The sequence below is a fragment of the Cricetulus griseus genome, chromosome 7 (genome assembly GCF_003668045.3).
Source record: "Cricetulus griseus strain 17A/GY chromosome 7, alternate assembly CriGri-PICRH-1.0, whole genome shotgun sequence".
Taxonomy (NCBI): domain Eukaryota; kingdom Metazoa; phylum Chordata; class Mammalia; order Rodentia; family Cricetidae; genus Cricetulus; species Cricetulus griseus.
The window spans coordinates 12,182,670-12,206,994 of NC_048600.1; the positions used below are offsets into that span (position 1 = coordinate 12,182,670).

At 46.5% G+C, this 24,325-nt stretch overlaps 1 protein-coding gene across 1 annotated transcript in view; it reads right to left on the bottom strand.

Annotated features, from left to right (window-relative positions):
- The window catches only part of Plb1 (phospholipase B1), a 93,910-nt gene extending 69,712 nt beyond the window's left edge, over window positions 1–24,198 (bottom strand). The window contains exons 1-10 of the mRNA XM_027424423.2: window positions 24,145–24,198; window positions 21,564–21,650; window positions 16,984–17,046; window positions 16,357–16,433; window positions 13,149–13,224; window positions 12,039–12,137; window positions 10,915–10,971; window positions 4,933–5,001; window positions 3,578–3,652; window positions 1,420–1,483 (exon numbers count right to left, since the gene is read on the bottom strand). Of these exons, the coding sequence (XP_027280224.2) occupies window positions 1,420–1,483; window positions 3,578–3,652; window positions 4,933–5,001; window positions 10,915–10,971; window positions 12,039–12,137; window positions 13,149–13,224; window positions 16,357–16,433; window positions 16,984–17,046; window positions 21,564–21,650; window positions 24,145–24,186 (709 nt within the window). The 5' untranslated portion in view covers window positions 24,187–24,198. The remainder of the gene's footprint in view (window positions 1–1,419; window positions 1,484–3,577; window positions 3,653–4,932; window positions 5,002–10,914; window positions 10,972–12,038; window positions 12,138–13,148; window positions 13,225–16,356; window positions 16,434–16,983; window positions 17,047–21,563; window positions 21,651–24,144) is intronic.
- Window positions 24,199–24,325: the final 127 nt, after the last annotated feature.

Genomic DNA, 24,325 nt, shown 5'->3' on the forward strand with positions numbered 1-24,325 from the left:
TTTGCCACAGGGGGCATCGCCAAAGAGACAGGCTATCTAATGTTGGATATTCAGGTTTCAAAACTGTGGGTTAAGTAGATTTCTTTTAAGGTCCCAGCTTCAGTTATTTTTTTACAGTAAGAGGTAACAGATTAAATCCAATTGCCTATTCTGTTACAACTTTGAAGAAGAAGAAATTTTGCATCCAGGCTCTGCTGAGAAGATTCTTTAACTCACTTGACAATCATATGTCTTAATCTCCGTGTGCAAAGGCAAGATGCTTGGGAAAGGCAAGTCAAGCTATGGTACTTAATTTGCCCTGCTCACAACACAAGGAGACATATCACAACAAATGCAAGAATCCTTATAGTTATTGTGACTTCTCCAAATTCAACTTTCTTTTCAGTAATCCAGGTCAGAAACTAAATTAGATCAGCTAGGACAGACACTCCTGAATGGCTTCACAGGAGATATTCAACAATTTGCCAACAAATGAACAAGCAAGCAAACTGAGAAATGAGCATATTTAATTAACCCCCAGTGCTCAGCATGAGAGCCTATAGCACTAATGTCTTAGCTAAGGTTCTGAGTCACCTGGGTCCCACTAAGACCTTCGTGTGACTTCCCATCTGTACAGACATCATTCCCCAAGCTACTTCACCTGCAAAGAAAACTGCAGTACTTAAGAAGCTTCCTCTTTAGGAAGATAGTTAATGACTACCTAGAACATTCCATGAGTCTCATATCCAGAGCCCAGCATTTGGGAGGCAGAGGCAGGTGGATCTCCGTGAGTTTGAGGCCAGCCTGGTCTACAGAGTGAGTTCCAAGATAGCCAGAACCACATAGATAAAACCCTGACTTGAGAGAAAGTGAAGGAAAGTAGAAAGGAAGGGAGGGAAGGAGGGAGGAAGAGAGAGAAAGAGAAAGAGAGAGAGAGGGGGAAGGAAGGTAGGAAAAAAAGAGAAAGGAGTGAAGGCAGAAGGAAGGGAAAGGGAAGAACCACGTGAGAAATGACATTTTTATTCTGCTGGGCCTCCCTGTTCTGTGTAGCCTTTAAACACATTCTGCACATTCCTTGGGTAAGAAGTATGGGATTGGCTAATTTTGCTTTCTGTTTAAAAGTAATTTTTTTAAGTGAACAAATCCACCCATCAAGGTTTTAAGATAGGAACAACTCCTCTTAGGCTTCTTGTACAACATGGCCTGACATGGGGTCAATGCTCAATAAATGCTTTCTGATAATGATGCTATTAGTTTAGTTAAAGAATAACCAGGCATAAACATGACCTTATGGCACCACACAGGGCCATAAACACTGTCTTGGACCTTCTCACCCATCTTGACTTAGAGCTTTGGAATCCTTGCCATCTTAAAGTTGCTGTGACTTGGATTTCAGCCCTCAAGTAAATTGAAAACTCACTGAACATAATAACCATGTACCTGTTGTGGGGACTGTGTTCGAGGGCTTCTTGTCAGAACAGCTGAATTCTGTACCTTCTCTCACCTGAAATGACACACACACAAACATCTGGAGTAGAGCCTGGGAGTAGAGGGTGGAGGTGGAATTGACCACTTACAATTAAAACAGAATGGAACTATCATGTCTGTTAAGATCTCGCTCTTTCAACCTCAGAGCTCACTGTCTACAACACATTGCTCTGATCTGTCTCCTCCTCCTCCTTCACCTGAGCTCGAGCCTTTAATACTCTTGCTCAGAATGTTGTGGTCCTCAACACTGTCACTTCCTCTCCATTCACAGTGGCCCCTCTCTCAGGAAGATGTAACTGTGACCCTCCCCTGCATAAATTCTCAGTGGAGTCAGATCATTCTGTCTATGCTGTTTATTATTGTGTGCCAAGCATTATAGAAAACAATATGATTTATTAAACAAACAAATAGCAACTGTGTACCAACCTCAGCATAAAATCCATTGATCATAACATCTCCCCGCTCTAGTCTGTCCTTGCCCAAGGTCTTGATACTCTCCCACACCCCTGAGCCTTTGCCTAAGCCATCGCCCTACTCTTTTTATTCTCTTCCATTTTCCTACCCTTCTATCCACTAGACTCATCCCTAGTCATTCTTCAAAACCAAGACCATGGGTACCTTTAGGAAAGTTATCTTTAACTTTCTGAGTTAGTTTTTCTTCCTCTGTATTCCCAGAAGACCCAACACAAATTTTTTAATTGCAGTTGTTATTACAGTGAATGTAATTGCTGGCTGGTGTATGTGTCTCTCTACCAAACTGTGTCCTTTTGGACCAGCAGTATTATTTTATTTGTGTTTTAAAGTCTCGTGTCTAGAATCCCTCTATCCATCTACTTAGTCACCTAACAGGTCACACCTCAACAGTGACCTTGAGTCCTGGCCTCTCTGAGCTTGCATTCTAGAAGTGCAGGAAAGACTTAATAATGTAACCTGAGGGAAATTAGCAATACATAGAAAGCAATATCAACACTTCAATAGGATTCACTGCATTCCAGACCCTGGAATAAGTGCTTCTCTTTCTTAATGCACTTTAAAACGCTATGCAGTAAGACTGTTATCTCACTGCTTCCCCAATGAAAAACCAAAGGCACAGAGAGGCTAAGGACCTTGCTTATTGACACAGAGCCAGGATATGGAAGACCATGGATTTGAACATAGAATAGTGGCTTCCTCTCACTGTGTCTGCTTTCTTCTAGGTGCATCTATGATATTAGAAAATATGGGGCCCAGCCAGGCAGTGGTGGTGCGCACACCTTTAATCCTAGTGGTCAGGAGGCAGAGGCAGGCTTATCTCAGTGAGTTCAAAGCCAGCCTGGTCTACAGAGCTAGTTCCAGGATAGCCAAGGCTGTTATACAGAGAAACCCTGTCTCCAAAAAACCAAAATCCAAAACAACAACAACAAAAAACTTTTAAGAAAACATGGGCCTATTGGTAACTCAGAAATCTTTCACATTGGGTTTCTTTAAGAGTAGAGGTTCATGCTACCGCTTGGAGTGAATGCTCCCATGAGAAGGAAGGGTCAAGTCATCTTTATCTACCTTTGCCCTGGTTCCCTGAGAACAAAGACGTCACGCTTTTGGTGTTTGTATCTCCTGAGGAGTGCAAAGTGTCCTATCTAATCTCAGCAGGAAGAATCCAGGCGACTCTGAGATAAACCATAACCAAGACTCGATGAAAGGTGAACAGTGTGGGTACAGGTAGACTTTAAGGCTTTCTAGTCCCCAAACCACCTGGATCCAGACCTCAATCCACTTCTCCCCCTTCCCTGACAATTTTATTTTCTTTCTCTTCAGATTAAAGGTTCAAAGACTAGCCAGAGATTTCTGAGGTCTGAGGTATCTTGTCACAGTACCATGGGATCCCAAGACTGCATGATGCCATGAGAGACACATGGAGACAGGTCTAGGGCGTGGATTCAGGCCACCAAAGAAAGTTACACATACACTTGAGGCCCTTTACCGACTCCCAAGGTCTGACCTGTCTGAATTCCAGGTACCTGCTGCAGTTTCCATTAACTCTGAAGCTTTCAGCATTCCCAGAGGCAAATGGAGTTTTCAGGACAGAGAACCAAGTAGAAGGTTACAAAGATTCCAGTTGTCCTTCCCTTACCTGAAGCTTTGCAACGGGTTTCAGCTGTTTGGTCTGGTAGTTGCTATTTCTGTAGGTGAACAGATAGGGGCTCTCCTGCAGAGAAAGGTAACATGAAGCCATGACCCAGAGCTCCCCATATCATAATAATAGAGCCAGTCATCACCGATATGGTTAACTGGAACATTCATGTTGAAAGATTTCAGGTGGCAGCAGGGTGGGGGTGGGATTCACGAGAGATACTGAGAAGGAGTGTGGAGAGTATAGAGTTTATTAAAGTTAGGAGTGCCACAGATAAGGAGACAGAGACAACATTCATGGCAGGGTTCTGAGGACAGTTTAGAGCCCAGCACCAGCATGGTGGGGATCTTTGAAGCGAGGTACTGAGCCCAAGTGGCAAGATGAGGTTGGGGAGAGATGTCACAGTATAAGCCTGCAAGCCAGACAGGAGCCAGGGAAAGGGCTGGAGAAGAGGGTGTGTGATCACTACCCCCTTGGCTATAAATTCACTTCCAAGGTAAGAGACCCTGGCCCTAGAGGTCTATTAGCTAGGGACTCAGCAGGTGCCTGCCAGTTTCTGTGATAGGGAAAAGGCTGCTGCGTGTGTTGTGGCCTGGGCAGTGGCTGGACTCTAACACTTCATTCTTACACATACCATCTTCTCCATGAAGCCAAACCTTACCCTGCCCCTGAAGGTCCCTGGGGCTTTGAAATGGCCCATTCACAAGCCAGCCATCCCTGATGTGCTCTCTTCCTCTCCCTCTCCCTCATCTCAGCGGTCTATCACAGGCTAAACATAGGTACCTCAGTCAGAAGAAGATCTCATTTTGGGCTTCTTGGAAGTCATAGCAAAGAGGTCTGCCTAGTCACAACAATCTTATTAACTCATCAAGAAAGTGCCCACCCCCATCAACCTGCATTCCTCAAGAGAAGGAATTCCCCCCCCCCCACCCGTTGATGTTTTGTTATTTCCTCATCCATGTATTTGGAAAGATTACCTATATATCTATTACATGTTGGGCACATATTTAGGATATAGGCTTCAAGATTCATTAGGAACTCATCAACTCTGCCTCTTGTGGTAGAAGAAGGCCTTGAAGTGGCACCAGGGCCCCCCAAGAATGTTAGTGGGGCCATAGCTGAAGGCCAGGTGAGCTGTGGCTTTGTTCCTGACTCCCACAGGTATGGAGGGCCTTTGCTCTGCTAGTACTGCTCTCACAGTCCACAGGAATAAGTTTTATGACAGCTACATGTACAACCTGTGCTCAGGTCCAGAACAACAGAGCTAAGACTCTCAGGGATAATGTCTCAGTAAGACTCCACTTTTCAGTTAAGTCCATGTGGCCACCCTTGTCTCCCAGTCTGGTGTCTCCTACCTGAGACGGGCAGTTCGTCTTCCTCTCCACTGCATCAATTAGCTCATCTTTGTGGCCCACTGGTTTCATCTAGAAAAGAAGGTGACATCTGAAACAAAAGCCTCCTGAGATGGCCTCCTCCATCAGGGAGTCTCTCAGTTGGCTCTTGGATTACTAGCCCCTTGTGGACATTCCTAGTTCTGTCCTAGAAGCTAGAAGCTCAACCGTAGAGGAGAGCAGCCTAAATCTTCCTGGGGATTCCGTAGCACTCTCATTTGAAGATCACTGAAGATCACTGTGTGGGGATTAGTGGGTTTTTGTTTTTTGTTTTTGTTTTTGTTTTTTTGGTTTTGTTTCTTCATTGACAGGACTTCTTAGTCCACCTCTCCTCAGGAGTGCAGGAGGAGAAACTAGACATGGTTTGGAGTAGGTATCCAAGGCAGACTGGCATTGGTGTTCTGAATCCACCTCAGTGTCCATCTGTTGGACACAGATGAAGATTTTCATAGCAAGGACAGTAGAGACAAGGAAGAAGGATAAGCCCTAGTAGCATGTGAGAAGCATGTATGTATCCTTTGCCCTGGCTTCCTCCTTCCTGCAGTTATAATCTACATCAGTGGTTTTCAACCTTCCTAATTCTGTGACCCTTTAATACAGCTCCTCATGTTGACCCCTAAGCATAAAATTATTTCCATTGCTACTTCATTACTAATTTTTGCTACTGTTATGATTCATAATGTAAATATCAGATATGCAGGATATCTGACATGTGACCAGCCCACCCCCCCCACCCCCCCCCACCCCCCCACCCCACCCCCCCACCCCCCCAAAGGGATTGCAACCCACACCAATCTACATGCACATAAACCAGGTCAAATTAAAAAAAAAAAAAAAACACCCCTTTCATCCCAGCACTTGGGAGGCAGAGGCAGGCAGATCTCTGTGAGTTCGAGGCCAGCCTGGTCTACAAGAGCTAGTTCCAGGACAGCCTTCAAAGCCACAGAGAAACCCTGTTTCGAAAAAGCAAAACCAAACAAACGAAAACCCACCTCTGGATTGAAATTTACACAGCTGCACATGAAGCCAAACAGGTCCCAGTCTTTAACTGGACCACAGAGATAGAGTGGCAGGGAATGCAGCTTGGCCCCCACACTCACAGACAATAGGCTGGCTAGCAACTTGAGAAAGAATGGTATGATATCATAACCACAAAGGCCACCTAACCAGAGACAGATGGTGCTGAGAGCAACAGCAGGTGGAACCAGCAAGTTAGAACTTCGTTGAAAGCTCTGTGAAACGGGGGTGGAGGCAACTGAAGAATTAGACGAAGGGGTTTTTGTATTTCTTCAATCCTTCGGATCAAGAGGACATGCTAGGCACATCCCCAGCCCAAGGGAGGATGTTTCTGAAACCTCTTTCTATGGACTGGGGATGTGTCCTAGCAGAGTGTTTGCCTAGCATGTTTGAAGCCCTGGGTTTGCTCCCTAGTGCTGAATAAAGACCTAGCTAGTGTGGTCGTACATGCCTGTAATCCCAGCACTTTGGAGGTAGAGGTAGGAGGATCAGAAACTCCAGGTCATTCTCACTTAAGTAGAAAATTCAAAGCCAGCTTGGGCTACATGAGATCTTGCATATGAGGAAGAGAGAGATGAGAGATAGAGATGGATAAGAGACAGAGAGAAAGAGAGACAGGGAGAGAAATATGGAGGAAGAGTAGGAGGGAGGGAGGGAGGAAACTTAAACAGATCTGCAGTGGCTTGGAGGAATCAAAGCGTCTTTTGCACATGTCTTTTCCCTCCTTTTGGGAGCCTTATGCTTTGCTCTCAGCTCTGCCACACCCAAAGTGCTAGGCTCTGGTGGCAGCTCTGTCCCTCACCTCCCCTTACAAGGACTTTGACAGGGTTGTGGTTGCTTACTGGCTTGGACACCCCTGTCTAGCTGTCACACATACAAACCATGGAGATTTGGATTTCCCCCAAGGTCTAGTAAGTCTGTGTCTGTGCCCCAGATACCTGGGAGCTAGAAGGAATGTTCAGGACTTGTGGCTTGTTCTGATCCAGTGGGAGGAGAGTCAGATAAGGGGGTATAATTACAGTCACTTCTGGTGAAGGAGTGGCAGCCTGTGGCTCCAGGCCCAGGGTGGTGGTGGTGGTAGGGGTGTGTGTGTGTGGGGGGGGGGAGAACTGGGCTCTCAAACTCCTTTCGGTTTTATTTTGATGGTGGCCACTCCTAGAAATCCGAGACAAGTGGCTCACAAAGGGAGGGCCCCTGGGGCCTGGCTATGGCCAGGGTCAGGTGGGCAACTGCATTTTTCTCCTCAATCTTTCAAAACCCACAAAAGAATCCAGAAAGAAACCACATCTATCCTAATGGAATGAATTCAATAGAACCCTGACAAAATACCCCAAGGACCCAAGAGAACGAGTGTTTATAAGTTTGCCCAATAAACCTGCTTCTGTTTGGAACCCTAACTTAAAATAGGCATGATGGCCACACACCCATAATCTCAACATTGGGGAGGCTGAAGCATGAGGACAACCTAGTTATATATAGAGTGGGGTCCTTTCTCAAGGCTAAGGCTACAGCAAGCCTTAAGTTAAATGTTCCTGTATCAGTCACCCAGTTTTCTGACACCAGTTCTAACCCTGAATCCTAAGAGAAGATAGAAAACCCCATTTCTTCAAATAGCCTCTCTTCCTCTGTCACCCAGGGCTGCACAAGAAGGCACTATTTTTCTTTGGGGACATTTGTCCCTGGTCTCATCATTGCTTTTGCTCCATCTTCCAGTCCCTTAATTGCTATGTCTCCTCCACTCTGCTCTGCCACAGTGAAATTAGCTAGTACATGGGGATGGATGGAGGTGATCTTAAGAAAAATCGTCTCTGGGGGTTGGTGAAATGGCTCAGTAGGTAAAGGCACTGGCCACCAAGCCTGATTCGAGTCTGGTGGTCCTCTGGCATCCATACACACACCATAGCTCAGTGCTCCCCTCCCCTTAATAAATAAATGCAGTAAATTATTAAAAATCAGATCTAGAAAGAGTTCTTCTGAAGTATGAACACTTCTCACATTCTCTCTCCTGCCTGGTGGTGCTAGCATCATGCTGTGAGACTTAATGTAGGGTGTTATAATTGCTAGAAGACCCTGGGATTGAATGTCCCCAAGGGTGTGTCCACTATACAAGAATTTCCCGAATCTGCCGAGGAAGCAGCAGAAAGGGCCCAGAGAGAATGAGTTCTGCCCAATCCTCTTCAGCTTTGTATAGGGCATGCAAGCTGCAGCCAGGGCTGGGACTAGGCAGGTCATGCACCTGGGAGCGTTCTAGTCCAGGTGTGTGCAGACAAAGCCACTCACCACCTCTGTATGTGTGTGGTGCTTAGAGCTCACACCTGCCGTTTGAGGGTACAGGAGGCAGACATTGATACAGCCCGTGCATAGCCACACATGGCTCTATGGGCTGCAGGGCAGATTCCTTTCCACACAGGTGTGCCTTGGACATGTGGTCAGGAAAATGCAGATGAGGGTCCCCGAGATTACAGCAGTTCTCCTGACACCCTTCCCCACCCCTGTCACCACTTATCTAGGAAGAAAGGCCTCCCCTGAGGCTGTGTCTGAATGTGGTATATGACATATGTTCCTGGGATTAGCCTCAATGCTTTGGGGTAAGAGAAACACAAACCAGGGGCTCCAGCTTCTGCACACTCTAAGGGGCCACAGAACTGAAAAATGTGAAGGGAACCCACAGGCTCCCTTTCTTTCATAAGCCTCACCCCCACCCCAGGCTAGCTGAAGGTCATTATGCTCTCAGCAGAGGAGAGAAAAGAGATTCTGTAAAGAAACAGCCAGAAGCGGGACTGGAGCCAGAACCACTTTCAACCACTTTCTGACACCCTTCGCCTCGCCCTAACCCGTCACATTCCATATCATTCGTGGGCAGATTCAAGCCTGCCCGAGCTGTGGGTGGGTTCTAGCAGAGAGGTGGGTGGCCTGGTATCCTGCCAGTAAGGAAACCGGGGAACTGAAACACTTGGGGGGCGGTTCCTCTCCCCCTTTCTGGGCTGCTGGCATCTTGAGAGACTTTGTAGGAAACTGTGGGCTTGTGGGTGTTTGGACAGGTCTGGAGAGAGACTGTGACTGCCCACCTAGGACAACTGTCACTTCCTCCATGAAGTCCTCCTGGCACTTGCTGTACCCCACATCCTTGACCTTAAAGGAGAGACCTCTGGGCGCTCCCTCCTTGTGACCCTTGAGCAGATTAGAGGAAACTGGGTCAGTAGCATGGGAATGTCACTTGGCCACCTGATAAAAGCGGTTATCACCATTATTGCTGCAAACACCAAGGACAGTCAATGGCAGGAGAGGAGGAGAAAAAGAAAAGGATGCCACCCTGCTGTGCTCTCTTCAGCTGTTCCTGAGTTCCAGGGCTTATCTGTGCTCTGGGTCCCATGTCTCCACACTTTCTCTCAGCCAGCCTCTCTCCTGCCAGTCATTCCCACACCCTTTCCTCACAGAGGCCCTCTTGCCAATACACCACTTCAAATTCACTTTAAATCCCGTCTTCAGGGCCCCTCCTGACCTCATGGTCTATACCGAGTTTGGAGGAACTGCCAGCACATCCTTGCTGGCCAAGTCTCATGTACCCTGTTCTAGTTACTGGTCCCTTCCCAGCTATATCTTGAGCTCCACAAATACAGAGGCCATACTTGGTGTCTCCTTTCCCCTCTAGCACCAGGCAGGGCAGAGTAAAGTCATATACTTGTTGCCTGAGGAAGCATGGTGTGGTAGAGGCCTGAGGTTTGCCTGAGCTGGCACAGTCAACCCTCTGTCCTTGAAAGAGGGTGATAGGAGGACAGAAAGTCTAAGGTCTGTTCTCTGCCCTTCATGGAAGAAAGTCTAGCAGAGGTTCTCAACCTGTGAGTCACAACCCTTTTTAGTAAAACTCTATCTCCAAAAAACAAATTCACATTACAATTCCTAACAGTTGCAAAGTTACAGTTGTGAAGCAGCAATGAAAATAATTTTATGGTTGGGGTCACCACAGATGGGGAACTGTATTAAAGGGTCACAGCATTAGGAGGGCTCAGAACCACTGGTAGGGGGTTATTCCATCCAAGCGCCTGCCCCACCAGCAAATGCCTTTGGAAAACACCTTGGGTTTCAATGACAACGGGCAAAGTGTTTCATATATGGGGTCACTACCACCCTTCCCTAGCCTCCCTGCTCTGATCTCCACAGGTCACCTTGGGCTAATGGGAACTCAATAAATTCCACACAGCTCACCAGTTGGAGAGAAAGAATGAAATGTTGCTAATCCAAGGAAGCAGAAAAACCAATTTATATTGCTGGGATTATAAGATAGGGCAGCATGGATGGGGGAAACAGTGGCAAAAGAAGCCCCCTGGCACCGAAAGGGCATCAAGCTTTGGAGTCCCTTACATCCATTAATAACCCCAAAGGCCCCAGGGAATCTCTGGGGACCTAGGAAAGCCCATCACTGTCACCTTATGGAGAGCAACACAATCTCTGACATCAAGGGTGAGATATACTGAATGTGTGGGGCCGGGGTTAGTTGTTTTGTGTGGGGAGTTGATACCCCAAATTGATGCAGGCATGAGAGGCAGGATCTAATTCGAGCTCAGGTCATCTCTCTGAAGACCATGATGGCTCTGGGTGCCACCTACACCTTTAAACCTGTGTTGTGTCACTTAGGTGAGGATAGTGAGTGGGAACTGCAGGGGACCCTGTGCCCTGAAATGAAACGTGAAGCCAGTCAACCACCCAACCTCTAGGGACAATGCTCTGTCTCTGGGGAAAGCAGGGTGGAGCTCCCCACTAGATCCCCACATTGGAGGATCAAGATTCTGGCATTGAGCCTGGCCAGCATCTCCACTAGTGTCCTGCACTAGTGTCCTTGGAGCAATGGGCAGGGAGAGGCAATGGCCGTGGCTGCCCCTCTGTGAGTCAGCCCTCAGGCTGGCACGAGCCTCACATCTCCACACTCACCATGTTGTTCCAGATCCCGAGGGCAAGTGTTCTGGGATCCTGGGGTGTGGACCTCTCCTGGAAGAGAATGAGGTTGGAAAGAACTCTGTGTCACCCCACCCCCACACCCAGAATATGATGGCCTCTACATACTGGCTGACCCATGTAGGCAGGACCATGGCCCATCCAGCTGTGTCCCCTAGCCCTTCCTCAATGAGTAGTACACTTTAGGAATGCTGTCTGGGGTCAGGGTTTGGAGGTCAGGGCTGGCAGGAACAGGGCCAGTCTCTGTTTGCTCTGTTTTGTTCTCCAGCCTCCAAAACTGAACTCAGATCAGGAGCAGGTGACAGGGAGGTGACTCAGTTGAGGCATGGGCAGGGGTCCTTTCCTCCTATGAACCATGACTTTAAACGGCAAGTAAGTCTTGAAGGTAGCACAGTGAGGCCACCAGGTAGGAGCTGGGAGCCATTCCCAGACATAGCCCTGAAGGATCAGGAGCTACAGAGACCTGGTTAAGCAGGCTGTCCCTCCCTCAGTGCTACACACTCCGGGTAGTCCCTGGGGAGGAAGATGCAAATGCCTCTCTCCAGGGATGGAGGTAGAGGAGCACACAGAGGGAAAAGCTAGAGGCAGTGGTCTTGAAAATGCTGTCCTCTGTAGTCAAAAAGGTGGGAGGTATCCAGGGCTTTGCAAGCCTCAGGCCCTGAGTTCTTCCCATGTGTTAGCTCATGGGATCCTGACATCCACTCCAGATGGATAGGATATTAATAACAGTCCTCATTTTACAGATGTGAAACCAAGGCACAGAGGAGTCAAACCCTTTGCCTCAGGTCACAAAGTTGGCCCATTCTAAAAGCAAAGCTTTAGGCCAGGCTATTAGCCCTGAGTCTCTGCCTTTCAGGGTCTGCCTCACTGGGCTATGCAACCCTGTGAGGGAGCTGCATGGGAAAGGGTGAGAGACTACTGTGGTATTGTCTCTGAGACTATATATCCAGTATTCAGTAAATGTTGGGGATTCTATGGAGGAGAGAGGAGGGGAGAGAAGGAGGGGAGAGGAGAAGGAGGAAGAGGAGGGGCAGGTGTGTGGCCCAGGCTTCCTCACTATGCACTGTCCATACTCTTGGTGTCTCACGTAGCTCACTCACCGAAGGTGGTTCTACCTCATAGAAGAAAGGCTGGAAAACCACTGTGAAGGACTCATGCTTGTTGAACTTGATGGAGGCCAGGAGACCTTCCCAGGCTTCCTGAGAAGGGAGAAGAGAGTGCATGCTCAAGAGCCCAAGCCAGCCAGAGTGTTTAACACTCCAGGACCCCTCACCCAACCACCTCGACACATGATGGACAACTGTGTGCTGCTTGGAAGCTCACCCCTGCCATGCACTTTGGGGCTCTTGAAGATTGGAATCAAGTTTTCCCTTGTCTCTGAAGCTCTAGCACTAGGGCCTACCAGACAGAGCTGGAGACTCTTCTCTGGAAACTCAAGAAGTACAAGGTAGCCCTGCATGCTACAGAGGAGACATGTTCTCCTTGGGGGCTAGGTCTGCAAAGGCACGTGCCATTATTCCCCCTACCCCAACCAAGCTATCATATCCAGAGTAGACAGTGCCATACAACTGTACTCACAACTTTGGTTGAGTATAAATAATGTCAGTGAGCACTAAATTTTGAGCTGTTTACCAGCAAGAATAGTGGCTTTCACTGAGCCCACTACACCCTACTTGGCTTCTTTGATCAACCAAAATGTATGGCTTCAGGAATCATGACTTGCCCCCATTCAGGCACCATCTGTATGGTGTGTGGGGGGGGGGGCAGGAGGAGGGGGGGCAGGGTTGTAGCTCAGGCTTCTTCACTATCTACTGTCCATACTTTTGATGCCTCACAGAGCTCAATCACCAAGGGTGGGCTTATCACATAGAAGAAAGGCTAGAGAACCACACATGTAGCATTGCCAGCAACAATGGCAGCAAAAACACATTTCAGAATGAATGGGGGGTACCTCTCCTTGACCCCCGGCAGCCCTGAATTCAGCCAAGTCTTACTAGAGCTAGTTAGCTAGTTGTCCCTCAGGATGGGGCACCTGCTGGGGAAAGCCTCTGAGAGGACAGTCCTCCCCTCTCCAGCCCTTGGCTGCCTCTCAGGCCAAGGGTGATGAACTACAAACACGTGCAGGCTTAAGTGTGGATGCATCCCTGTTTTCCTCCTCTGCACTCCCATGCCCCCGTGAGCCAGCAGCCCAGGTTCCAAGTGGGGCTCACCTGATAGGACCACTGCATGACAGCCTTGGACAACTTGGTTGTCTCCTCTGAGCAATTGCAAAGCTCTGGTGCAGGGCTGCAGATCAAAACAAGCCAAGCATGATGGACTATCCTGGTGGGGTGGGGCTATCCAGAGGGCCTCCAACAGAGAGAGTGACTGGGGTGCAGCAAGCTGCTTAGGAAGACTGGAGGGGAAGTTGCAGCCTTAGAGGGCACAGAAGAGGCAAGTGGTGGCGATGAAGGTTGGGGGGTCTATTTTAGTTAGGGTCACTTGTGCTGTGATGAAAGCAGCTTGGGTAGGAAAGGGCTGGTATATTTTGAATCACAGTCTAGTGAGGGAAGTCAGGGCAGGAATTCAAACTTGGAGACAGGATCTGATGCAGAGGCCATGGAGGGGTCTTAAACCTCATGGTTTGCTCAGCCTGCTTTCTTATAGCACCCAGGACCACTAGCTCAGGGATATCCCCACCCACAATGGGCTGGGCCCTCCCCCATCAATCACTAAGAAAATACAGCTTTGGCTAAAGCCCCATATTATAGAGGCATTTTTCTCAATTCAGGTTCCCTTCTTTCAGATGACTCTAGTTTGTGTCAAGATGACATTAAACTAGTTAGCACAAGAGACCCCTGTCAACTTGACACACAATCGCATGACTGTTAACCTTTACTTTCTTGTTCATCTCTTACATCTCATATTAATAAACATCACATCATAAAACATTATGAAGTTAAAAGTCTCACAATCTTTACAAATTCAAACACTTCAAAACCCAGTCTCTTTAAAAAAAAATCCAAAGTCTCCTTTAAAATACAAAGTCTCCATAAAACTCCAAGACCTCTTTAAAAATTCACAGTCTCTCAACTGTGGGCTCCTGTAAAATAAAAGTAAGTTAAATACTTTCTTACTTCAAGTGGGATGAACCAGGGCACAGTTACACCCCGAACAAAGCAAAACCATATTCCAACTGTGTAAATAACTCAGTGTCTGGGACCCACTCGCTGGTGTCCTCCAAAGGGCCTGTGTCATTTACCCAGCCCCATCCTCTGCAGTACATATGGGTCATCTCCTAAGCTCCGACCACTCCAAATCCTGCTGCCCATGTGTCTCTAAACTTTTAGGATCTCTTGTTGCAACCGGGCTGCACTTTTACCACCAGCCTCTCCCTCTTCTAGGCTCTTCTTTGGGTGCTTCATACAGTGCCAACCCTCAGCTGCTCTCCATGACGTCTTCATGCCTTTAAAACCATTACCACATGAGTAACTCTTATTCTACCAAGTTTGGCTGCCAGCACAAGATACAACCTTGGCCACCTCTGGAACACACGTTTCTGTCTCCTCTATAGTAACACTTCCTAGAAGACTTCACCTCTTTCTTAATCACCACTAACTTCTCAGCTCCAGCCGGCCAGTATCAATTGCCCAAGCAAAGCAAAAATACCACTTTTGTTTGACTTCACTTCTGTTATCTTGTTAATTACAGCTGATTCCCCAGTCCCAGCTGACCAGAATCACAGATTCTTAACTCAAAATATGCAATGTCTTTAAGTGTTTCTCAAACTTCCTTTGGAAACTTCACAAGCCAGACCTCTGTCATCTGCCCCACTCTCAGGTTCATCTTCCCAGTTCTCACAACAATGTGTCAACCTTTGAACACTCAGTGGCTGTTCCAGTCCAAAGTTCCAAAGTGTTCCCACAATTCTCCAGCCCAAAACAACAGGATCAGGTCTATCACAGGACCACCCCACAAACCTGGTACCAAATTCTCTCAGGGATGCTGTTGCTGTGGAAACACCAAGACTAAAAGCAACTTGAAAATAATTTTCTTTGGCTTACAAATCCTGAATCAGTCCACCGAGGGAAGTCAGGGAAGCAACTCAAACATGGCAGGAACCTAGAGGCAGGAGCCTGTGCAGAGGCCATGGAGGGGTGCTGCTTACTGGCTAGCTTCTCATGGTTTTCACAGTCTGCTTAATTACAGAACCCAGGACCACCAGCCCAGGGATGGCCTCACCCACAATAGACTGGGCCATCCCCCATCGATCACTAATTAAGAAAATGCTCTACAGGTTTACCTACAGCCTAAATTTTTTTGTTTTTCTAGACAGGGTTTCTCTGTATTGTTTTGGAAACTGTCCAGGAACTCGCTCTGTAGACCAGGCTGGTCTCGAACTCACAGAGATCTGCCTGCCTCTGCCTCCGGAGTGCTGGGATTAAAGGCATATGCCACCAACGCCTGGTTACAGCCTAATCTTATGGAGACATTTTCTCAATTAGGGATCCCTCCTGTCAGATTGACTCTAGCTTGTGTCAAATTGACACAAATCGCCAGTTCAGAGTGGAAAGCACTCCTTGTCCACAGGGCCAGGACATGCTATGATGCTCTTCCTCTCCCTTCCTCTTCCTCTCTGCACCTCAGAAACCCACATCCCATCATTTTTCTCCTATTCCCCTTTTACCCTCCTTCCCCTTCAGAACCCTTTCCTTTCTCAGCAGTCCTTGTTCTGACTTTTTTCATATGAGCTTCTTTTTCAGCATCAAATACCAGATTCTGAAGATAAAGTGAAAATCCTCTGAGAAAGTTCAGAAATACACAGGAACCAAGTTCTGAGACATTAAAATACATTTAGTTCTGTTTTTTTTTTCCTTTTCATAGTCACTAATGCTTCTTGTCGCAGAGATATTTTGCCAAACTAGAATGGGTTTGTGGTTGTTTTGTTTAAGACTGTCTCATGTAGTGGCTCAGGCTTGCCTCCAACCTGTTGCATGCAGCTTTGCCCTTCTGACCCTCCTTTCTATCTATCATCAAGTGCTGTGACTACAGATGTGTATCACCATGCCTAGTTTTATGCTGTACTAGAGACTGAACCCCATTTCTGCATGCTAGCCAAGCACTCTACCAACTGTGGTTTAAACTCTCAAATCATTTGCAAGGTTGGGGGTGGGGCTCTACCATTGCATCAACCAAATTAATTATTGCAACATCCCACTGACTCTGCCACTCACTAGGATGTGAGTTTAACAGCTGCTTGACTGGCTAGCCTCCGTGCATGGGTCTCCCCAGGGTATCAGCGTTATGTGGGAAGCCTGTGCAGTACCGCATTTAACAATCACAACCACGTAACAGATGATGCCTATTCATCTCTCTCTCTCTCTCTCTCTCTCTCTCTCTCTCTCTCTCTCTCTCTCTCTGTCTCTCTCTCTCTTTTACCTGAGCCCAGTCTGATGCTGATGAGACATGGCCAAAACCTCAGAGAGATCCACCAAATTCACAAATGCTTTGGGAACCTAGGGGATATGAAGAGACGTAAGAGACAGGAAGGGACACAGGTATTTGCCAAGCTGCCATGGCTGCCACGGCTGCCTCTGGGCTCTCTCAACCCCATGGGCTTCGTTTGGAGGCCACCCTTTGGAGGGTTTGGATGAGGTTAGTCCCAAACTGTCACCGTCACCGTCACACCCCACAACCCCCCGCTGCCAGCTGTGCATCTTAGAAATGCAACTGTCCCTGTCTCTGGTGGTCAGTGCAGCCCTGCTCGTGGGGGCTCAGAACCTCCAGCTTCTAGAGAGGCCAGCCTCAGTCAGAAAGTGAGGGCACTGAGTCCTCTAAGAACTGCCAAGCCCCTCTCAGAAGCGCCCCTTTTTATGATGGAGACAAGACCAGTCCTTCAAGTTTTCCGTGCCTCAGGATCGTGTTCTCTCATAGACATCCATTTTCCCTCCTCAATCAAATCCCACCTCAGCTTCCCTTGAGAAGGGCTTTGGGAAGCACCCAAAATGATGCTTGCCTCATGGTCCATGTCCCAAGGCCCCAGGGGCTGGGGAGCCCCTGACTCACCTCCTGGTGCAGGTAATCCAGTATCTCACACATCTTTTCCATGCTCCTTATCAAATGTCTTTTCTGTGAGAGAAGAACTGGGGTGAGCAAATGTGGAAATAGGGAGGACATGAGGCCCAGGGACCCAGACTTAGATGACCCCAAAGGGACTATGGGCCAGTGCTTAATGGAGACCGTGCTTCCCCACAAGTGTAGAATCCCCAAGCTGCTTCATCTTGGTTTGGGCTTTGGGTCCAGTCTCTGTTTCTCTAACCCATCCTCCACCAGAAAAACCATCAATCTCTCAGTAGGGAGGCATTCCACATCAGAGACTAAGCCCAAGGTTGAAACACGATGAGAAACACTGCTGTGGCTCTGATTCTCCCAGTGAAGGGTGGGACACATTCCCAAAGGCTGAGGGAGTTGCTTTTATCTGAAGAAAATCCATACTGAAGAGGAAACATGATCAACCTGGATTTAAGACCTAGACAGATCTCAAAACCTCAGAAGGAGACCTGGCAAGATTGCTCAGTGAGTAAAGGCATCTGCCAGTAAGCCGGTGGCCAGTTAGATTGTTCTTCAACCTCCACACATCACAGTATCACACACACACACACACACACACACACACACAATGTAAACAACAACATTAAAAGGAAGGAAGGAAGGAAGGAAGGGGGGAAAGAAAGAAAGAAAGAAAGAAAGAAAGAAAGAAAGAAAGAAAGAAAGAAAAGGCCAGTAAGATGGTTAACTTGGGTAAAGGCACTTGCTGCCAACCCTGAAGACACAAGTTCAATTCCCTGGACCCTCATGATGGAAAGAGAACACTGACAGGTCCTCTGATCTTCACATGCATGTAATCATCTTGTGTGCATATACACACACCACAATAAAAAATATAAAACTCCAAACTTCCACAGGGCACAGGCCAAATATCCCTTCCTGGAGATGTTTGGGACCAGAAATGTTTCTGACTTTGGAGTCTTTTAGATGTGGGGATATTTGTATAGCTTTTATGCAACTGAACATTTATTGTCTGAAAATCCCAAATATGAAATGCTCAAAAGCTTTTGGATTCCTGGCCAGAAATCCAAGCTTGGCTGTTTGCCAGATCCCTCTTCTCATGCCCCACCCTGTTTTTTCCCTGTGCCACATTTGAGTGAGTAAGAGAAAGGGTCCCAGAGACAGGGTTGAGATGGCCCCATTGCTGGAATGTATAAACCTGTCTGTGCCCTGCCCCCACCCCGCTTGTCAGTGCAACCCTCTCCCTCTCTTTGCAGGGGAGAAAACAGGCAAATGAGAGCACCTCTAAATGTGACCTCTGGTTATCATTTCAGTGTGAAAAATAAATAAAAGTCACAAGAAGAGGAACTCCTCAGCTGGCTGCAGACTGGCTGTCCCCTGAAGCGATGTGGCTTAGACAGCAAGACAAGAAAGGGCAAGAATCTATGCTATTACCTGGGGAGACAAGGACAGGGACTCTAGAGACAGCTGCCAATCACCAGATGGGGTTGCAGGGAGGGCTGCCTGCCACCCACAGCCTTGGAATAAGTCCATCCCTGTGTCTCCTCTGCCCTGCTTTGGTGGGAGGCTGGCAGAGGCCAGCCCTGCCCTTCTGTTGCAATGACCAGTGATAAGCATTCAATCTGGATTCTTCTGAGCATCACTTTCCCCCTGAGAGCCTTAGGAAGTGGGTCCAGAAAAGTCTCTGCTGCCTATCTGCCTTACATTCAGGGCATCCACCCTCCCTAGGGGATGTGGAGGAGCATGGTGCCTCCCCCAAGTGTGAATCTTGCTTTAGAAACCCGTGGGTCAAGGCTTTGTCTCTAGCTATTTGGGGCATCTAGGCTCATCCAGTCATCCCAGACATGGAATGGTTGTCACTTGACTCACCAACTGTCACTGCTTCCAAGTAGAAGACATTATATGCCTATAATGTCTATTCTAGACACTTGTTTTCAGACTACTTGGACCATGACTCAGTGTGTGTGTGAATCCATAGCCCCCTTACTTCATGCAATAAACTAGAACACTTTACAGTTCATTCTATTCCATTTCCTTCTTCCTTCATTTTACAGTTTTGTTGCAACATTTCTGACTAATTTGTGAGGACTCACTAATACCAGCACCACCGTGACCTCAAAACTTAGCAAAACACTTTTATGTGTTTAAAATACTAAAAAACTCAAAGAAGATAAATGGCTGTCAGTAAGCCAATACTGAAACAAGAGGTGGCAAATTCGCACTGTGGAGCGAATCAGTCAGCAAGACTCGGTCTAGTCTGTAGGTGTCAACATGACAGGGTCTTGAAAATATGTGGTTGATGAAAGACACACAGTGCACACCTATGTGGAAATGTCACACCAAATCCATTAATATGCATACTGGATACATTTTAATAAAAAACAAAGAATTTTAAAAGTAAAAAAAAAAGACTTGTGTACTACTTGTGGGACTAAAATATAATTTTTAAAAAGTCACATAAATGGGACCCATATACTTAGAATGCATCATGTATTCAATAATGCTTGAAGGGATAAATACATTAAAGGCAAGAAATCATGTACATTTGCTTGACTGCAAGTTAGCATGCAGAGAAGAAATCGTGAATGAGTATAAGTATCCGTGAATGCACACTCACACATAAAAAATAAATCAGTGCCAGCCTGAGCAAACTCATTGCAGCTATGACAGCATGTGTCTGAATCTGCATGTAAGAGGGTTAATTTACATATGGGTATGATAATGGGTGAGTGGCTGAAGAGCAATGAGTGGCTATGTAGAGGAATGCAGTCATGTCTAAATGCATGCTTGAATATTTCAATGCAGGGATACATAATTCATGAGTTAATGTTAAAATGCACAACGACCCCAGAGAGAACAAACAGAGCATGTAAATTTCACTTGGCAGAGGTGGGCAGAAAGTTTCATCATGTGTACATGATATACTCAGAACTCAGAGAGCTAGCTACGGGAGTGGGGGATTCTTTACCACGATTCTCCTAGGGTTCTACAGGACTAAGGAAAGGAAACTTTGACAGTGTCCCAGGGATTGGCGGAAGTACACAGCATTTGGAAGAAGGCAAGTTGTGCAAAGGGAAGGGCATATCAAGATACTTCACCATGCCCAAGCCATGGCCTGACTGAGGTCCTGGGAGCTAAGCTGAGGGGTCAGTAGGCAAGCCATGATAATTGACAGAGGTTGCTTGGTGGCAGCTTGACTTTAGACTCCTGAAGAAGAGTCTGTATGTCATTTATAATGCCAGAGCCTATGTTCCCCCGCCATCACTTACACTTTTAGCTAATTGGACATGGCCTTCCATAAATACTGAAGTCACAATCTGCAATATAATCACCTATGCAAATATCAAACAGAACTCTGCATTTTGTTCCCAGGAAAGCCAATGAGCTTGAACAGTAAAATCCACAGGTTGCTTGCTTTTGGTAAACACTAGCCTTCTCACCCAAGCTGGAACTGATAGGTTTAGGGTGAGGCAAATGTATGCATCCTACAGTATTCTCTAAAGAAAGCACTCACTGAAGGCAGATCAAGAAAGGCAAAACAGTTCTTAACTAACTAGGAAGTTGATCCTCCTCAGGTGTAGAAAGATCATTAAACACCATTTATTTAAGCCTGAATTTCTTTTCCTCATATGAGAGATTGGTGGGTATTAAAATCCCTAGTAAGATCACATTAAATCTAAAATCTCCTGCACAGCAAAGGATACATCAGGGTGAAGAAAGGGCCTACAAACCTAGAAGGGTAATCACATTCTGACAATAAAGTTTGCTTTGAATCAGAGAGTAGAACTAGCTACTAGCTGACCAAAATTAACCATAGAGGTTTTGGAGGACTGAAGACAGATAGAGAGACAGAGAGTGGTAGGGTGGGGCTTAGAAAGGGTCTCGGCCTTTTTGGATGGAGGAACGAAAGAGATAGGAGGTCACTGGTCACTTTGCAGCTGCTTCTCTGATCACTCAGGTTCTTACTTCCATATCTGACTCCTGAGTTTTTATTGATAAAGAATAATTAGGTAAACACTTGAGCAAGAACTGTTTGGCAAGCAGGGGAGGGGGAGGAGAGAGGGTAATGGGTGTGTGGGGATATAATGAAAGTACATTATATGCATGTATACATATACACAATGTATACACAAGACACATTATTTTGAACAATAAATATAAAATAAATTTTCTTTTACAAATTTAAAATACAAAAATTTAAAAGCATTCCTGGCTCCTGTGATAGTTATAGATGTACAACTGTGGGCATGCACTTGTGACAGCATTTAATCCCACCCAACTCAGAACAACCCACAGAAATGGCTAAGATGGTGAATTTTATGTTCTGCACATGTTATCATACTAAAATACTGCAGGGAGAAAAGCAAATACGTATTATTTCATCTGTTTTCTTGAGAATCCATCCATCCATCCATCTTCCATCTGTCCATCCATCTACTCACTCACCTGACTCACTTATCCACCTGTCCTGATTTTGAACTAGGAGCCTCACCATTAGCTCAGTAGACAGTGCTCAGACAGGGTTAGCCTGTCTGCTCTACACCAGCTGCCCCTCAGCCTCCCAGCCTGCAGCTTACCTGCTGGGTAGAGGGACACAGGTGACACTGGCTTGTGTTACTGAAGAACACGGTGATGAGTTTCCAGTCCTTCTTAAAGTCAAGTTGCTGGAACACACAGCAAAGAGATGGTGGTAAGAGCTTGGGCCAGGAGTCTGTCTGCCCATGTTTCTCAATCTCACACACCAGCTACCTTAAGTCACTGTTATGGGTTTGTTTCTGTTAGCCTCAAACATCTGATCCTCTTGCCTCTTGAGAGCTAGGATTATAGGCATGAGCTACCATTGGCTTGGGTGTTCATCATTCTCTCTCTCTCTCTCTCTCTCTCTCTCTCTCTCTCTCTCTGTCAAAAGTAATACTTGGTAGACTAATGTGGAATAACTGTTCTGAAGGCAATTTGGACCTTGTTGTACTAAGGGACTACCTTGTTAAAAAGTTTTCTTTTTCTTCAATATCAGATTGAACCTAGTGTCTTGTGTATGCTAAGTAAGTATCACTGAGCTACAATGCCCTCTTTTTATTTTAACATAGAGTTTCACTAAATTTCCCAGGCTGGCCTTAAACTCACTCTGTAACCAGGAGGGCTTTGAACCTGCAATCCTCCTGCCTCAGTCTCCTAAGTAGCTATGATTACAGGCCTGTACCACCAGGCCCAGCTCCCGAAGTGTATTTTAAAGAAAGAAGGACCATACAAGATCTAGCTACAAAGATACATTGTTCATAGGAATGAAAACTAGCAAACAGCATAAATATCTGAAGAAGTATATTCTTGTGTAAGCTCTGCCACATTTATGTAAGTGAACCAGTATGTGGCTGTTAAAATGATAATAGAAACTAATTAATATCAGAAAAACTGAGAAAAGTAGATTGCAAAAAGCATATCTATTCAGTAACACCGCATTTTATACAGAGACACATAATTAGAAAAATGTAGAAGGGAATACACACAAAGTCACTGTTAGTAATTATCATTGGGCATTAGGCCTAAGGGTGGCTTTAATATTACATTTGCTCACTTGTTTTCTGATTTTTCTCTAGTGAACATATATCACTTAGATACAAAGCAAACTTGTTTTCTGAGACAGCACTGGTAACACTGGGAGCTCTGCTCTTTAGGGTTTAGCTCTAACAGACTGCATGAACTTGGCCTTGTCATATGACTTCTTGGAATTCTAGTTTCTTCATGTTTAAAATTACAGGGTTGGATCCAGTACCGCCCAGCTATTATGGAGAACAATTACATTCTTATTATCATTATGATAGCTAACCATTGCCAGCGAGACTGGGTTGATTTATTTATGGCTTTTGTTTTGTTTTTGAGATAAAGTCTAACTCTGTAGAGCAGGCTGGTCCCAAATTGCCTAAGATTTGCTTCCTTGGCCCCCTGAGTGATGGGAATACAGATTATAAGCCACCACCCCTGGTTTGGACAGGATTCAGAATCACCTAGGAGACACACCTCTCTGCTTGCTTGTGAGGGCAGCTTCAGAAAGGCTAGAGAAGGGAAGAGCCACCCTAAATATGGTTAGCCCTATCCTGTGGGCTAGGGGCCTAGGCTGAATCAAAGAGGAAGGAAGGGAAAGCCAGAGGGGCATGCATTCATCTCTTTGCCTCCTAACTGAGGGATACATTATAACCAGATGACTCATGCCCTGACTGCCCTGCCTTCCCTGCATGGTGGATTGCATCCCCACAAACCGTGAACCAAAGTAAGTTCTTCCTCCCTGAGTTGTTTCTTGTCAGGTATTTTGGTCCGTGTGTGTGTGTGTGTGTGTGTGTGTGTGTGTGTGTGTGTGTGTGTGTGTGTGTGTGTGTGTTAGGTATCTTTGTCAACCACTCTGTTTCTGAGACAGTGTCTCTTGCTGAACCCAGTGCTCTTGAATTTGGCTAGACTGGCTGGTCAGTGTGACCCAGGGATCCTCCTGTCTCCTCCCTCCCCAGTGCTGGGACTGCAGGCACATACCATTCTGCCTAGTTATTACGTGGGTGCTGGGAATGGAACACGGGTCCTCACGCTTGCACAACAAGCATTTTGCTGACTGAGCCATCTCTCCAGCACTGTGGTGATTATTCATCGCAGCAATTATTGCTACAATGACAATGATAACTATCGGCTTTTATTGAGCATCACCTGAGCCAGGCACATTCAATATCTCATCCGATCCTCTATAAACCTGCGTGTCAGGCTCTCTCACTACTCCATTTCTTAAATAGGAAAGCCAAGTTTAGGGGAGGCTGGATGCCTTACTCAGAAAGAATCACACAGTGATAAGCAGAAAAAGTCCAGGTCACAGGTCACATTCAAGCTTTTCTCTCCCTTCCTTTCCTCCTTTCTCCAGAAGCCAATCACCTCCTTATGTGAAAGGTCATTTAGTCCAGCTGCTAACTCTCTGTAGTTTCACACAGAAAATCATTCTAAATAGAGCTACTCACTCTTCTCCCTAGTGACCTTCAGAGTACTACAGTGGAGGGACACTTCCTAAGAGGCCAGGACCTGAGTTGTGCTCATGGCAAATTGGTACCAGTGTCATTGCCACTCTGTGTCATTGCCTTGCAGCAAACCTGGACAGCCCACCCACACCAGAGTTAGAAAGCCTCTTACCGGATTCTCTTTCAAATGTCTCACCAGCTGTTTAGCCTGCATCCACAAGTCTCTGTGCAGAGGCGGGGGTGGAGGGAGATAGAAAGAACAACCAATAAAATATATTTCTGAGGGCCAGGAAGCTGAGCCCCACACCCCAGCACAGCTGTCAGTCTCTGAGCCTGAGGCTCCCCTGAATCAC